Below are 16,364 nucleotides of genomic sequence, written 5' to 3'. Positions count from 1 at the left end.
GTTGGAAGGGAGAACAAATGCCTTGATAGAACCTTTAATTGAGGTAAAATTATCGAGTATATTTAGAAGGGCATATGAGAGAAAAATGGGAACCATTCATATAATTAGTTAATAATCATCTTTAATTAGATACTAAATTATTTTTGAAATTTTGCAATTTGTCTGGTTTTCTTTTTGGAAATACATAACAAATCTATTATTTCTATGTACTTCTTTTTAATTACTTCAATATTATGTGGCCAAGTTTGACTTAATCTACCATATTATTCCACTTAATTTCACATGCAAATTAAAGTTTTATCATCTTATTATTTGGCATGATTTTAACCTCTCAAACAAATTATAATTATTCAAAATTAACGGTGCAAATGTTATAATCAATATAATCCATTGCCAGTAATAATATATCTTCAAAATGAGACTATAACTCTTTGTGGGTAATTTAAACTTTTTTTAAATAGTTATAAGTATAACTTGCGGGAGTTAAGTATTTAAATTTAAAGTATGTAATATATACTTATCTTATATAGGTTATATTTGAATTTAAAGTACAAAGGAATCTATGTGTTGGTTTAGTTTGGTATGAGTGTTTGTATTTATAACTTGTAATAGGGAAACAAGATTCCTGAGATCTTAGATTGGTCTCTAATCACTTCAGTAATTTATATAGGAGAATAAAGGGATTGCATCTTAGTTATATAGTCTACTTGGATCAATCTGCATTAAGGATCTTTTGCATACATCAAAGTTCTTTGTAAACATTATTAACATAGAGAATTTATTTACCTTTTCTATCTTCTTTTTTTATAGCTTTTCATTATGCACAAGTCTTAAGTGTTAGATAAAAGCACTCGATCTTGAAGTTTAACTTAAGTATCACAACTAATTCCATGTAAAATTATGCTCAGATTATTAAGAAAACATATATTATATCAGTAATTTTGGATTCGAATTCTAACAACACTAATTTAATTATGATACCGTTGAGTTTCTACTTGTCTCTCAAAAGAAGAGAGTAAGAAAATACTATACCAAAATCTTGAACCTACCTAGGGTTCTAGAGAATAAACAATCTATTTACCAGGGTAGTTAATTACAAGCATTGCTACCATTATTCTACCTTTTTCTGTTGGTTGAGAATGAGAAGACACCATTATTTTAGAATTGCTGCAGGGGAAAGAAGCAAAGTATATTAGATGTAGCCTTCTCCATCTCGTGACAAAACCCCGGAAAGTAACAGAGCATTTTAAATAGCCTACAAGATGAAGATGTAGTCATATGGGTTTTTAGTTAAATAAACTCTCACATGGTTGCCATTATCTCTATCATCACCACAATGTCATCCAGATTCCCCTGATCAAAACCTGTTCTCTCAAAACACTTTCATGAAGTGAGCCACTAGGGCACGTCTCTAGGGCTTTTGATTTTTTTTCTTTTCTTTTTTCTATGTTGGGTATTGCTAGTATTAGATATATTCCATGATACTGTAGAAATGTAGATAGAGATACTAAATAATACTTAATAAAAGGAAGGAAAGAAAGAAAGAATAGAGCCAGGTCAAGTGGGAGTAAGTTTCCAAACCCTAGTCATTCTTGGGCTTAGAATCTTTAGCCAAGATTGAGTTCACTGGGCCAAAATTGCTAGACAGAGACACAGAGTAGGCGAGGTATTAAATTTTCCACGGCCTAGTTCATACTTCCTGCCATTATTGTGATCAGTTGGTGTTAATGACTGAACACTATGCACCTTTGATTTAATATGCCAAAAAAAAAAAAAATCATGCCAGAGATCTAGAACAAGCAAAAATGTTCCTACTGAGATACCTTTTTGGCGAATTAATTGCTGATGCAACAAAAACCTTGTAAAAAGATGGCATTGCAGTCACAGACTTTACATGAGCATAAGAAGAATAAGCATTTTCCACCAGCTACAATGCATCTTTGAGATTGAACATCAACTACAACTCTAGAAGGCAATTCTATGCAGGTGCACCAACTTGCAGGCACAGCTCTTCTAATGGAAAAGCCTAGGCACTGATCGTTTTGGTATCTTCCCTTCAAGTTTCAGTCTTCTATAAGCTTCTCTAACGTGGCAAGGCCTGATGGGACCATTCTCCTTTCTCTCTGTCATAACTACTCTAGCTACAATACAGAGAGAAATTGTCAAAAGGAAATAAAGATTTTGGAGAAAATAAAGATTTTGGTTCAACAACTTTTTTCTGGAAAAAGTTAGTGTGGAAGTTCGGTGGTAAGAACTACAAGAGCTAATATATATGTAATAATGAAACCTCAAGCTTTGCAAACCATATGCTATCTATGATTGAATCAAACAATGGGCTGAGAAGCTTAACTTCAAAATTCAAACAGAAATAAGAAACAATTTCCAACAAATGGTGATCATATTTGAGTTGACTTCCTTTCACAAGTCAGTAATGAACAATATCAGGCAAAGAATAGATGTGCATCGTGTCATAGAGAGTCAATTAGTCAAACTCAACTTGCCTGTCTCAATGAGCTCCCCAACGAACATTTTTGCTATTCCTGACACCACAATAGTCGTGGGCATAGAAATCTTTTGACTCCCTGTAATACTAGTCAATAGCTGTAATAAAACAGAAACAATGTGTCAAACAAACATCTGAAATAAACCACAGCAACTGCAGCAAACAAGTAGAAGCGGGATTTCATCCACTAGTTGCATGATATTACTACTAATACAGAATACATGTTAGCTAATGGCTGGGATAGTATTCCATGTGAGCATGCCCTTGATGGTCATCCACAATCAACTCTGAGCTGCTATTTACCAGGGAAAGATATAATGCTACAGGATTTATCATCAAGAATCAGAGTATAAAATTAAAACATAGCCAACAACTCAAACGAGAAAAGAAAATAAAGATGCATGTGCTCCCGCCAAGTAATGGCATTGATCCTACTGAATTACATGGTTTACAACTTTGCATACCCTTCTCATATTAGCTTTCTGAAATCCAGATCTTCGGAATGACTCATATCGACTCATTTGCTCCTCTGTAAATTGGGACAGAATTGCCCTGACAGAGAGAAGAGAAAATAAAAAATACAAAGAAAATTATTTTTTACTAGATCATTATGAAATTAATCTGAGCAGAAGATCTTGACTTCACAAAAGCAGGGATGAAACTTTTAATACTACATTGCTTAATGGTCAGAACAAGATGTAACAGTGTGCACAGCGTAAGAAGCAGCACTATTTCAATTCAGGCACAAGTAGAAAGTCTTGACACTCATGTGGTAACATTTTAAATTATATCGGGTGAAGAGAATGTCATATATTATTCTCAAATATCAATGAAATTTACAAAGTCCCATTGGACTCAACCAATTTCAATAGGATGGTTTCTAGCCAAAGACAATTTTGGACAAATTGAAGGTATCCCAAAGAGGAGACAGGAAAAAAAAAACTAGGTTAGAAACATGAGAAAATATATGACAACCCCATATGGGCGGAGTTCATTGCAGAAGATCGTTAAATCAAGCATATGATACACGCAGGTGACTTGATTCAAACATAAGGCACTATAGTTTCAGACACTGTTGTTATGGGCAGGGGAGCGACCTCTCTTAAAGTTAAAACCTCAAATGGTGAACTGACAAGAGGAAAATTACATGTCTGACAAGTCCTTGGAAATTTGTAATAACAAAAATGCTTCAAATTTGCTTAGAATTTTCACAGACTATGCAAACATATGGATGCAAAGCCTCTTCAACAATTCAGTTCATCAGTTGTAAATCCTTCTTCAACTCAAATAGTACCGGTGAATTGCAACTAGTGATTAGCACTAAAATTATGATATTTTCTTCTGTCAATTTTTACTACAGAGAAAGATTAGAAGCTTTCCCCAAATTGAATACCAGAGAGTTGTTACTATCAACAAAAGAAGTGAACAATAATAATATATATAACATCATCATTGAGCCTGCCTAACGCATGAAATTTTTTTTATTTGCAGAAGTATTCCTATAAACGAACTAGATTCCAGTATATTGTTATAGAGTGATAATACTAGAATACTTTAACAGCTCAGAGTATTCGAATACCCAGACCAGTGGATTCCCAACCCACGCATAAAGATGAGTTCTCTATCCGATTTCTTTCGTTATATCTCGCTATAGTTTAATTCCACCTCTAAGATTTTGATCTATATCTCTATTCGCTAATCTCGACAGTTTTTAGGGCAACTCACTGCATCTTCGCCAACTTGTCGGGATCGCCTCTGGATGGGAGCTTGTCGAGCTCGACTTCCATGTTCTCCTCCTCTTCATCATCTTCTTCCTCCTTTCCCTTCCCTCCCGCGCCCCCAGCAGCCGGCGGAGGGGCGGCGGACGCCGGTCGAGACTGTGGGTCGACCTCCTCCTCGTCGGCTTCGGCGTCCCCCGCGGCGACCTCCTCCTCCTCCGCCGGCACCGGCGATTCCGGCGGTGATTCTTGCTCCTCGACGGCGGCTTCGAAGGGGTCCTTCATCGGCTCCCTCCCGCGACCTAAAACGCTAAAACCTTCCTCCACAATAAGTATCTCTATTTCGACTTAAATTAAAAAGAAATACAAAATAAAATAAAATAAATATGTATATTATTATAAATAGAGTTATTATTTATTTATTTCTTTTTCTTTTTCTTCTACTAATAAAAGATTTTCTCTCTCTTTTTTTTTCTAATTAAAATTTTAGAAAATGATCACTTTGGATCAAGCAAAGACCGCATCTCAAAATAATTAACCACAGAGATTGATGAAAGAAGCTTTTATTAGTGGTGTCCCATTACATTGAAGAATCTCTCAAAACACTTATCTCCTCCACCTCTAAAGTCTCAAAGTACAAAGGTAGAATATACCATCTGAAATATTATTATTAGACAACCCTTTCCGGCAAGGGCCAACCCATTGAAGAATCTCTCAAAGCACTAATGCTGCTTTCCCCTCATCAACAGATAGATACCTCATCATCAAGATATTTAGACAATGACTTTTTGCTGCACCTGTGTTGCAAGTCCAAGTCCAAGGAGGATTTTAGGGAGTTGACTTTTGATTGGCAACTCTATGATGTTTCTGAGGACATGCATCTCATGAGGTGGAATTAAAGCCGCCGTAATGCCGGCGCTAAATATTTTCACCGTTAGTTTTTCTATTAGAAAACAAAAATAATCAAAATTTATTAATTCTCATCGAATTTATGTTTCTGAATTAACCATCCTAAATTATAAGGAGGCATAATTACATATTATAAATATAAAAGTATAGAAAAATGTATCAAGACCTTATCATATGGATATATATATTTACTATTCAACTAAAGCAAAATATGAGGATTAAATGATAAGTATTTATATAATAAAACAAAAATAAAAGTGAAAAACAGAGCATCAAGCCATCATCTTTCATCTCTTCTATAAACTAAAAAAAAAAATCAAAAAATAAATAAATAATGGCAAAGAGTGCAAAACCTTTATTAAGCGTTGACTTGAAACCATGGAAAAACGAGAGATTTTTTTAAAGTCAAAAATCATTCCAAGGATAAGTATCCCCTTCTCCTTTACGCCGACCACGATTAAATGCAATGTATGGATTCGTACAAGGAGGTTCTTCCACTTCCATCATTGTCGGAATAATTCATTATTATTATTAATATTTTTTCCATCGAATTTCTTAGAAGTGGACATGGGGTCAACCCCATTCGGCAAAGAAAGAGATATGCTCCATTTCTAAGCTTTATCCTTTCGTCTTTTTTTCCTGTGTCCGAATCATCTTGATCCAATCTTTCCTTTTTCTTTTTTGGCTTTCTCGCAAGAAGAGGAGAAAAGATAATCTTTAGAGCTAAATATATGTTTTTATCTTTATTATACTTGAATGTGTATTTTTGAGAAACAATTAATGATAACTCAATAATAAAACATAAATTAGGTGATATAGTAATTTTTATTTAAGTAGTAGTAATTTTTCTAAAATAATAAGGCACATACACATAGTCAAAAGTTGAAGTTTTAGTGATTTTAGTCTATAGTACATGGAGTAAAATTATATGTTTATAAAAGATAGAGTGGCATTTGGTATGCTACAGCCAGTCTACTCTAATAAAAAAAATCTAACTCCAAATATCTATAATATTTTATTTGAAAGAATAAGCTTCGTTGTGCTAACCTACTGACTACTCTAAAAGCTTAGATCAGTCGTGAGAATTCTGATGTTTTGATAGATCTACAAAATAAATTTAATTTAAATTGACAGAGTTATATATATATATATATATATATATTAAGCAAACATTGACTTAACACCGTTCGAACCCGTGGTCTCCGATTTGTCATTTAAATTAAATTTATTTTTTAGACCCATCAATACATTTCAGACCGGAAGTGAGAGCGGGTGTTGAACTACGGAGTATAAAGAACCATCAATTTTTAACAGCTTAAAAATTAAAATTTTTAGAATAATTGATGAGTTAACCATAGTGGGTCGGTAAGGTCCAACTACTGGATAATAAAATATTCCTGGGGGTGTTGTATAGCAACATTCCCCTGGACCCCATCAAAGAGGGCAAGCATCTAAAGTTGGTGAGTGGAAACACACATTGGTGATAGAACAAGTGGTGGATGTTTTTGTCACATTACATCTTACTCTCTAATCACAGACATTGTGGCTGCGCATGCACATGATATGGAATGGAAGGCATGCACTATATAGTAAACCAAATTAATCAACAGTAGAGGGGGTGCTATCAGGAAAACAAAAGATAAAGTGAATCAACTTCTTTTATAGGCCATGGATCATGGAATTATCATGCTTATCTTACTTCTTCCCTGCATATAGACGATAAAGGGTTCATTTATTCTCCGATATATATATATATATATATATATATATATATATATATATATATATATATATATATATATGACGGACAATTGAACCGACCATTCTATGATAGAAGGTTCTCGTAATATTTCTGCTCTCAGTCATAATATATGATGGTATGTTATATTTAAAAAAAAAATATTAGAACCTAATTTTGTAAAATTTTAATCTTAATGAAACTTTTTTTTAGTATATTAGAAGCTCGTAGATTAGAATAGTTATATTCTTCGGAATACGAAGATCTTTATTAATGACAAAATGGAGGTTAAGTACTTAGGCTACAATTGAATAAAATGTAATTAACCTCTTAATTTTAATTAACTGGCTCGTATATTATAATTCCAAAGTATGATGACAAACATCCAAGGAAGTGAACACTCGTTGTTAAACACCAGGAATGGTAGATTAACAATGACAATTTCTAACATGGGACACACCTGACTCACTACCCACCAAACCACTACCACCCTCCTCCTCCTCCTCTTCCTCCATTGCTGCCAAAATTAAACAAATAGAGAGCTTTTCAATTAAGTACGTGCGCAAATGATTGGTTTGGTTGCAACTAACTACTAATTAGCGATTAAGCTTTTAACTGTAATCACTCACAACCCCCCACCTTGATGCATGCATTGGGCTTAATTAGATGTACCCACGTCTATTAATTAATAATTATTTTCCTCTAAAACAAAAGACAACTTGCATCACACTAATCAATATTCTACTGTGTGGAGTTGGTAAAATAAAATAAATTAATTAATTAAACATCAGTGGCGAACTCAATGTAACAGAAGAACAACCATGATGCTTAAGTAGCTAGCCTCCATTATTTTGATTGTTTATTCTTACTTAGTGCTTAATGTTCCTCTCGCAAGCAAACAAACCAACCACCAACTTCCACAACTTTTTTTGCAGCAATAACAAATTTTGCAAATCACTACCTGTACTTTATTATTATTATAAAATATCTCGGGGGGTTTTTTTTTTGCGGGGGGACAAATAATTCATTCTTCAAATTGAGGTATGTACGATGGTGAAATAAAGTCAGGGTTGCAATAAGTCTATTGCTGCTCCTATGCTGAATGAAACTAAGTCCAGGTGCATTGATCGACTTTATTAGGATTGTTTTTTAAAAAAAAAGAAGAAAAAAGTGTATTATTTTTTAAAAAATTGAGGGTTAATTCGCGAATAATTAATTCGCTCCGCAGTCCGCACTGAGATTATCAAAGGTGCCGGTTTGCAATTATGTCAGAAAAAGGAAATTCTTTTTAGGTGGTGATTTGCAGAGACACCCTTGCCTTTTTTCCTAATCACAAGTCCGATATGTTCACCCCAACCATATCAAATTCCTACACGCTCTCCTCTCCTTCTCTCTCCTTCCTCCCATCTCCTAACATCTCCGTCTCCTTCGTCTCCTTCTCCTTCTCCTTCTCCTTCTCCACCTCAACCCCTCCCTTCTTCTTATACTCCCCGTATAGATAGGAAGAGAAGCCCCAAACGCAGAGCACCGTTGCCACCGCCTTCTCTGCACCGAACTGGTCGCCGAACACGATGACACCGCCGACGACATTCGCCGACAGCACCGCCGTCATGCAGATCCCGCTGTGCAGTGACGACGTCAGGAAGATCATCCCCGCCGTGCCCATGAAGCACATCTGCCAGCTCAGCACGACCGCGGCCAGCGCCGACCAGTACGCCACCGGCCCGAGGTCCCACTTCCCGCTCTCCCTCCACCCGCCTCCGGCCGCCATCCCCGCTCCCGCGAGTGCCGTCGCGGCGGCCTCCATCACCGCCTGCACCTCCACCACCATCCTGAAACCAACAACCCCACGGTAAACGATCTCCATCACGGGCAAATACATCGCGAAGAGCCCGGCGGCGCCGAGGGTGGCGGCGAAGCCGAGGTAGTAGTTCGCCTTGCTCTCTCCGGCGGGCTTGTCGCCGGATTTACCGGAACTGAGAGCGAGGAGGACCGAACTCAGCGTCAAGAGCACCACCGCGTTGAGATTCGTGAAGGTCAACGGATGGCGGACGAGGAGCGCGGCGAGGACGAGGGTGAAGCCGAGTTGGGTGGAGAGCAAGAGAGACGATGTGGACACCGGGAGGTAAGACACCCCCCAGGAGAAGAGGAGGTTGTTGACCCCCAGCAGCAACCCGAGGAGAATACAAAGCAAGAACAAGCGAGGGGTGAAGCGAGAGAAGGGCCTCGAAGAAGAGGAAGAAGGCGAGAAGTAGACGGCGAAGAGGAGGAGAGGAAACCCCGCGGACTGCACCAAGGTGGACACCCACCGGTTCGATCCGCCATGGGCGAAGTAGAACCGAGAGAGGAGGCTCGAGGAGAGAGACCCCACCAAAAGCGCCAAGTAGTTTAGCGACAACAGGACGTAACGATACCTGCGGTTCCCCGTCCCCTGGAGAACCGGACTCGTTTCTTGATCAATAGCCATGAGAGGGAAAGAGAGAGACGGAGAGAGAGAGAGAGAGAGAGAGAGAGAGAGAGAGAGTATTAGGTGTGAAGATTTGAGAGTTCTATGGATGAGTATTTAAGTGGGATAAGTGGAGAGGTTATACGTGGCCTTCTCTGGGTTATCGTGGAACCTTTCTTTTATTTTTTTCTTTTTTTTCTTTTCTTTTTTTAAGGAAATGTGCTCCTCAAGAATGCGAACGAAGAGGCAACTCATTAGTGCAACTAATCCGATAAGGATGTGCTACATCCTATAAAGGGAAAGGGTGGTTGTATAATTCGTATTCCCGGAAGTGCATCCAGCGTTTGTTTGTTTGTTTCTTCTAGTTTCCTCCCTTGAGAGATGATGGCATCGAATGCAATATAATTATATAAGGGGCCGGGGGGAAGGTCTTAATAAGCTCTCAGCAAGATACGATCTCTCTTTCTAAAAGTAACACTATATAATGTATAAATAAATCTACGACAAATATTTTGTCGTTTCTGGTTGAGCGTTACGTACTGTACTAATCGGCATCCAATAATGATATTATAACCAGAGGAATAATATAACGTACATTATTCGCGAGGAGCATTATTAGCGTGAGAGCCGAGGCGAGTAGTCTCATGCATAACTAAAAGTTCCGCTCCGCGACCGAGGTGGTGCCTGGTGCTGCTGCTGGTGGTTATCACTTATCCGAACGGATGGTTTCCAGTGGGAGGCCACCACAGGGAAATATATATTCACGTGATTTCTCTCTCTCTGTGTGGACGACTCACACCAGAGAAGAAGGGTATAAGTAATAGTTTGTCCGAGAATAACACTTGGAATCATCTATTCTGACTTGAAACGGCTATAGAGAGAAATATATACAGATACATATACATACATATATATATATATATATATATATTAATGGGGGGAGAGAGAGAGAGAGAGAGAGGTTGGTGAGAGTGGAGGTTGTTGCCAAATGGTAAGGCTTCATTTATAACAGTCAACAGATGCCATTTCTCAGTGTGATTTGCACTTGATTCTATAAATGTAGAATAGGATAGGGTAGGAGAGGCTATGAACTATGGAGCGGGAATAACTTTGGTCTTATTCTTGTGAAGGTCAATGCGGTGGATCATGTGGGAAAGCGTGAAATGGTTTCAGTTACTAGAAAGTAGGAAAAGTAAGTGATAATTTTTTTTAAAAGTGCTCTCCTTCTTTTGTAATGTTGGAAAGGACGGATGGAAAGTGGATTGGAAAATAAGTTTTTTTTTTCTTAACCTTTTTCAAAATTATGTATAACAATATATATATATATATATTTTTTGAAAGAGTGGTGAGCTATACTTTACACATCAAATTGATTAAAAGTTATAAAATAAATATTTAAGTGGTTGTAAATTTTGAATTGGGTTCTAAAAATTGTATTCCATTTGGACTCACTCCAACACTAGCAAAAGTGTTCCTCCATCACTAATATTAAAAAAAAAAATAAACTTTCTAAAAAGTCCTCAATTTTATAATGTTAGGATTATGTAAGTGAGAGCGGAATTTTATTTTCTTAATTTTTCCTAAATTATTTAAATTTTCTTTTTAACTTGTTCAACTCTTTTTTGTACATCACTTCACAATTTTCTACGTACATTGTATGTAGCCATTAATTATCATAATTACTCGCTCCGGTTAAACACTATAATTTATGACTATTTTTAAAAGTAAATTCTCTATAAAAGACATTTCATAAATTTTAAGTGTATATTATTTTAAAAAGACCCTTGTTATCGTTTTCTTATATCTTTTAGTTGTTAAATTACTAAGAATTTATCTATCAAAAAGTTGGGAAATTCATAAGGGCATATACGTAAATAATGAACTTTAGAGGGGTATACTTATAACAGAACCCTTTATCTAACTATTTAGTTACAAACCAATTCAAAACTGGCCAGGATGAAAGACGGTCCTGGCCCGGCCCAAATTTAACCTTTTTGGCCCAAAATATCGAACGAACGGTTGTGATCGAAACAAGATCGCCCTGGTGATTAGGTATCCCCGAAACCCTAAATTTTGATCGTATAAAAGATAAAGCGGCGGCCCGCGACGCGATCCTCTCGTCTCCTCGATCCAGGTTTCGGCGTCGCGAGCTCTCCCTTTCCCCTCCGAGATGGTACGCTGCGGATCTTATACTTTCTCTCGTATCCCAGTTTAGATGCTATCTTTGGTTCGTAGGATGAGAAATTAGGTAGACGTTTGCTCTACTCTTGTCTCTTTATGGTGTACAAGAGAATGCTAGTAGTCTTCCTAGTTTCATCTGCATAGCTGCCTAAAAGTTTGTAGAATTTTTTCTTAGCTGTGGATTTTTCCATGGTTGCGAATGGTATTATGACTGAGTTGTTTGATTATTTAGTGTTTATTGGTTGTATCATGTTCACAAGTGCAAGAACAAGTTACTACTAACACTTTTAACGTAATTAGAAAGCTATTGATATCCGCAAATAGCGATCATGATGTTAGATTGTCGTAATAATATGCCGAACAAACTATTCGGCATGCTGCAGTAATACGTTAGATTTGTCTCAATTACCTTTCATTATCCTCTTAATGCAGACAAAGCGTACCAAGAAGGCTGGAATTGTTGGCAAATATGGTACTCAATTTTTTCAAAGATAGACTCACATTACCTCTATCCTACTTTTTCTCACACGTAAGACGTTTGATACATTCATTTAGTTCATTCGACATCGTGTCTTGGAATGCAGGTACCAGATATGGTGCCAGTTTGCGAAAGCAAATTAAGAAGATGGAAGTCTCGCAGCATGCGAAGTATTTCTGTGAGTTCTGTGGAAAGGTATCATCTCCAGGCTGAGATTAGATGTTGTGCAATTTTGGAGATTTACTGTTAATCTCCTTTTCTAGATGTCCTGAACTCTTAAGTATTGTTTTTTCATCTCTAATAATACTTTGACATGAAGAAAAAAGTGAAGCTAGAAAGGTTTGTTTCAGACCTACTTGTGATTGGAACCTCGCTAATGTGGTAGTGTTCAATGTATTAGGATATCTATTACTTTCTTCTTCCGAAAGATCATGCTTTGGAGTATGTTATTTTGTTATTATTATCTTAGGGTACAAATATTTTTGTTTGTCTGAAGGATTCATAGGAAAGGCCATATGTTTAGTGTATTGAGGCACAAATATTAATTTCAAATTAAGTTTATAAGAGTTATATTGTTGCTACTTGAAATGTCTTTGTGTAGAATTTTATTTTTACATTTATCATCATTTCCTTCTGTTAAAACTTTACATTTATTAAAAATTCTCATGTTTACATTTATGTTAAAATCTTTTGTATCTTTCCAATTTTTCGCTTAATAGAGAGCAGTCGAACTTGCAAGCATTGGTTCATAGGAAATAGGATTCTTGAGGAATGAAGTTTAAATTGCTCTCTATAATCTTGTAGTTGGAGCTTCTGTCTAAGGTTGCACATTTTGTACTGCAATGTTTTTCCCCTCAGTAAATGTCATTGAATTGACTGGATTCATCTGCCCCTTCTTATTGCCCTGATTATTTTCGAGGAATCTTAGTTCCTGATATAGTTTTTTGTTTTCAGTATGCTGTGAAAAGAAAAGCAGTTGGAATTTGGGGATGCAAGGATTGTGGGAAGGTCAAGGCTGGCGGTGCTTATACCTTGAAGTGAGTGGTCATTTCGTTCTTCTGCTCATATCTTTCAATTCCTTGCATCAATTTCTATCATCCATCTTAAAAATTTGTTCATTTACTCTTTCAGCACTGCTAGTGCTGTCACTGTGAGAAGCACCATTCGTCGCTTGCGAGAGCAGACCGAAGGGTGATTGCCGCAATCTTTCTTGGGTGGATCAGCACTTTTGCCTTACTTTTAGTCGAAATTACGGGTAGTTGCTAAAACAATATTAGAAAGTCCTTGCTTACAAACTGAATCATTGTGACTGAATTGCTATTCCATCTGATATGCTTCATTTATAATTTGAGGACATGGAACGTTTCGTTTTGGTGAAGCATCTTGAGATCGAACCCCTTCCAAATATAATTCTTTAGCAGACTATAATTCTTAATTCTGGTGAATGTACTTCAGGACACTTTTTGATGAGAAATCGCTGCATGGCATGATTTTGACAAGGTTCTGGTCTGTGGCTTACTTAGATATCTCAATTTGGGATTTGATGAATTCGATTTTGTTTCTTTAATTTAGTTTATGGCTAATTACACTGATACCTTATAAACTACTGTCTATTTTTACTTGTACTCTCTCCTCAAAAATTTCCAACTCTTTTTATTTTTCACATGATTATTATTATTTTTACATAGATATAAAATGTTCTTGGGAATAATCATGTCATATTGGCATATCGTTTAATGTGTTATGAGAAACAAGCGATGGGGGTCTATAAAAATTAAGTATCAGTTCATAATTCATAGTGGTTTGGTATAATCCTCTCTAATTAATATCACTGATAGCTATAGATTTTGGGAATAATAAGGTTCGGAAATACTTTATTATACACCAGAGTTCCAGAGTACCTTTTTCACCGGAATCCATTTAATTCCATCCCCACCAACCCAGCCAACAGAACTCGTTTCTCTGTCACTTTACTTATTAAAGACTACAAACTATTTATTATAAAAAAGAAAAGACTAATAATTGAACGTCACATCAATCCGATTGTCCACACTCTATACTGGGTGTGGCGTCCAATCAACGGGAAGGAGGTTTGTCTCAACCCCCATGTTTTCACGCCATTGTTTTTGATTTTGCTGTGATGGGGGAGAAGAAAGCAAGGACCGTGGATTTTCTATAATCAAGTTGGAGGAAACTTACATCGCTTCTCGTATAGCTAGTTGCTATTTGTTTTAAGAAAAGTTATTGTTAGTATTATTATTATTTTTTTTAAAGGAGAAGTAGCAAGTTGATGGTGTCAGATATGAGATGTCTATATTGATGGCATAAAAAACTCAGGCTGACGACATACATTGATTTCATTACAAGAAAACTAAAATATCCTTTTAATCTTACAAATACAGATAAGAATTTTAAAAATATATTAATTTTGGTCTAAATTAAGGAAGTAAAAGCTAGTTTTTTTATTTATTTGATAGGAAAGAAGATGTTGTATCCAGCGAGATAACTCTACCAATGTGATTCCGTATGATATCAGAATTAAAAATAATACATAAACATGGGGGACAACATGAAAAATCGACGCTCTATCTTGTTTAGTTGCCCAATCAGTTATCTAATTATACACTTAACTCCACACATAACTCGAACCTCTCTAAAGATATTTAGGAGTCTTTTATACTTATCAACTAGTCCTATGATCCTCTAAGGACACAGTGTGGCTCCACGTAGAATCTCTATAGTCTCCAACTAGTCTGTCTCCACCGCAACCCCATACGAATTGCTCAGATCTTTACCATAATGATAGATTTATTTGGATATGGCTCCCATGCAGTTTGAAGGAGCGCATTTCTAAAGATAATTACACACCATCTCGGTATGCCCATTTTCGCCATTAGCATCGTCATTAGAGAGAAAAGCCGTAAGGATTTTACATTGGCAAGTCGTAGAAATTTACTAGTTCAAAAATTAGAGAAAAGGTAGCCATTTTTTGTAATTTATTTACTTTTAATATTTGATTGTTAAAATATAATTAAAAAAGTAAAATTTTTATTTATGAAAAATAATTTCACTTGTTTTTTTTTTTTTACTTACCTTTTTTTTTCCAAAGAAAATAGTCTAGTCTCTCAATTGAAGTGAGTAACCTTATTGAACTCTGCTTTCTAGCGAAGGAAGACATCCTAATAAGTTAGTTTAATAAGTAAAATAATTATCTAATTCGCAACTAATACTAGAGATTAATAAACTATATGATTAATACATTTTATTAGGCAAGCAATAATAGTAAAGCCGTGTGAGGGGGTTGGGTGCTGAGTCATGGCACGCTGGTTGCTGTTTAGTCTTTATCTATAATCTATCTATTCACCCACCGCCCAAGAGAAGCAGTTTACACTACCAACTCTGAATCCTAATTCATTCAATTACATATTACTTCCCAAACTCCCATTTGTTCCAAAGAAACCTCTCACAGGAAGAGAGAAGCAGGAGAGAAGAAGAGATGTTCGAGTTGTTCATCCTCGGGTGCACCAGCGTCGTTGTCTTCCTCCATGGAGTCAACTTCTTCTTCCATATGCTATCTCAACAGATGAGCGTCCGATCGATTAGGTATTCTTCTTTGGTCTTTTGAGTAAATCTTTGATGGGTTTCTTCCTTTCTTTCTTTCTTTCGTTTTCTCCTTGGGTTTAATTTTGGTTGGCTTTCTTGTTTGCAGTTTTCTTGGATGCGTTGCGTAGTAGGAGGAGCATCCATGGAAGAGGAGAGAGCTTAATATGTACAGGATTGATCCCTTTCACCTTTGTTGAGCAAGGACGCTTTGTGATGTTAATGTAACTTGGGACTTTGAATCTAATTCATCTGATCGTTTACTTCTTTTCCTGGAGCTTTAGCTTAACATTTTGTTGAGATAAAAAAGTGGTATTGTTCTCTCTCTCTCTCTCTCTCTCTCTCTCTCTCTCTCTCTCTCTGCTGTTAATCTTGGCGAAGAGCAATGGAAGGAGAAAAAGAAAATGTGGATAGATGTTGTCAGAGTAGAATTTACTATTGTTAGAAAAAAAAAATCTAACTTTTAGCCCTTTCATATATACTTGCTAATATACTTAACTTTATTTGTGTTTAGGCGGCTTATATTCTATACAAAATATTAGAGAAATTTACATGTAACGCTTTATTTTTTAATAAAATTGTGGACGGTAATTATATTATCGAGTTCTATAATTTAACAGAAATTAAATTTGAATTAATACTATGAAAATATTTTATTAATTAGAGATATTTTATTTTTAGAATGACTAAAATATTCTTATATGACTTGGTTGATGATTTATAATTTTTCTAGTATAATTAGGTTAATTTAATATTTAATTAAGTTTAATTAACAGATTTAATAATGATTT

General features: G+C 36.0%; 3 protein-coding genes and 1 long non-coding RNA gene across 4 annotated transcripts; 2 read left to right on the top strand and 2 right to left on the bottom strand.

Moving 5' to 3' along the window:
* Positions 1-1,806: 1,806 nt before the first annotated feature.
* On the bottom strand, positions 1,807-4,559 carry LOC140767247 (transcription initiation factor TFIID subunit 11). The gene is made up of 4 exons (XM_073107096.1): positions 4,229-4,559; positions 2,968-3,055; positions 2,498-2,601; positions 1,807-2,137 (listed from the first exon to the last, which is right to left on the bottom strand). Exons 1-4 carry the CDS (start codon positions 4,504-4,506, stop codon positions 2,014-2,016), a joined length of 594 nt encoding a protein of 197 aa, XP_072963197.1. The 5' UTR covers positions 4,507-4,559; the 3' UTR covers positions 1,807-2,013.
* Positions 4,560-8,042: 3,483 nt separating this feature from the next.
* On the bottom strand, positions 8,043-9,616 carry LOC140762584 (probable purine permease 4). Its single transcript, XM_073100461.1, has one exon. The coding sequence runs from the start codon at positions 9,333-9,335 to the stop codon at positions 8,238-8,240; it is 1,098 nt and encodes a 365-aa protein (XP_072956562.1). The 5' UTR covers positions 9,336-9,616; the 3' UTR covers positions 8,043-8,237.
* Positions 9,617-11,376: 1,760 nt separating this feature from the next.
* LOC140761105 (large ribosomal subunit protein eL43z-like) lies at positions 11,377-13,354 on the top strand. The gene is made up of 5 exons (XM_073098301.1): positions 11,377-11,487; positions 11,928-11,967; positions 12,080-12,168; positions 12,928-13,010; positions 13,105-13,354. Exons 1-5 carry the CDS (start codon positions 11,485-11,487, stop codon positions 13,166-13,168), a joined length of 279 nt encoding a protein of 92 aa, XP_072954402.1. The 5' UTR covers positions 11,377-11,484; the 3' UTR covers positions 13,169-13,354.
* Positions 13,355-15,289: 1,935 nt separating this feature from the next.
* On the top strand, positions 15,290-15,896 carry LOC140764336 (uncharacterized). Its single transcript, XR_012105022.1, has 2 exons — positions 15,290-15,576; positions 15,683-15,896. It is a non-coding gene; the product is annotated as an uncharacterized lncRNA (long non-coding RNA).
* Positions 15,897-16,364: the final 468 nt, after the last annotated feature.

Source organism: Typha angustifolia, chromosome 1 (assembly GCF_048772165.1).
Source record: "Typha angustifolia cultivar Huaian chromosome 1, ASM4877216v1, whole genome shotgun sequence".
NCBI classification, from domain to species: Eukaryota; Viridiplantae; Streptophyta; class Magnoliopsida; order Poales; family Typhaceae; genus Typha; species Typha angustifolia.
The sequence above is the reverse complement of the archived record's forward strand: the minus strand, read 5'-3'. Positions and strand labels throughout refer to the sequence as shown.

Excerpts from the sequence above, each read along its gene's own strand:
- LOC140767247 (XM_073107096.1), bottom strand. The coding sequence starts at position 4,506 with ATGAAGGACCCCTTCGAAGCCGCCGTCGAGGAGCAAGAATCACCGCCG. Across the intron at positions 3,056-4,228 it reads GACAAGTTGGCGAAGATGCA|GGCAATTCTGTCCCAATTTA; the intron begins GTGAGTTGCCCT and ends TCTCTCTGTCAG. Across the intron at positions 2,602-2,967 it reads AGAAAGCTAATATGAGAAGG|CTATTGACTAGTATTACAGG; the intron begins GTATGCAAAGTT and ends GTTTTATTACAG.
- LOC140762584 (XM_073100461.1), bottom strand. The coding sequence starts at position 9,335 with ATGGCTATTGATCAAGAAACGAGTCCGGTTCTCCAGGGGACGGGGAAC.
- LOC140761105 (XM_073098301.1), top strand. Across the intron at positions 11,968-12,079 it reads TGGAATTGTTGGCAAATATG|GTACCAGATATGGTGCCAGT; the intron begins GTACTCAATTTT and ends CTTGGAATGCAG. Across the intron at positions 12,169-12,927 it reads TCTGTGAGTTCTGTGGAAAG|TATGCTGTGAAAAGAAAAGC; the intron begins GTATCATCTCCA and ends TTTTGTTTTCAG.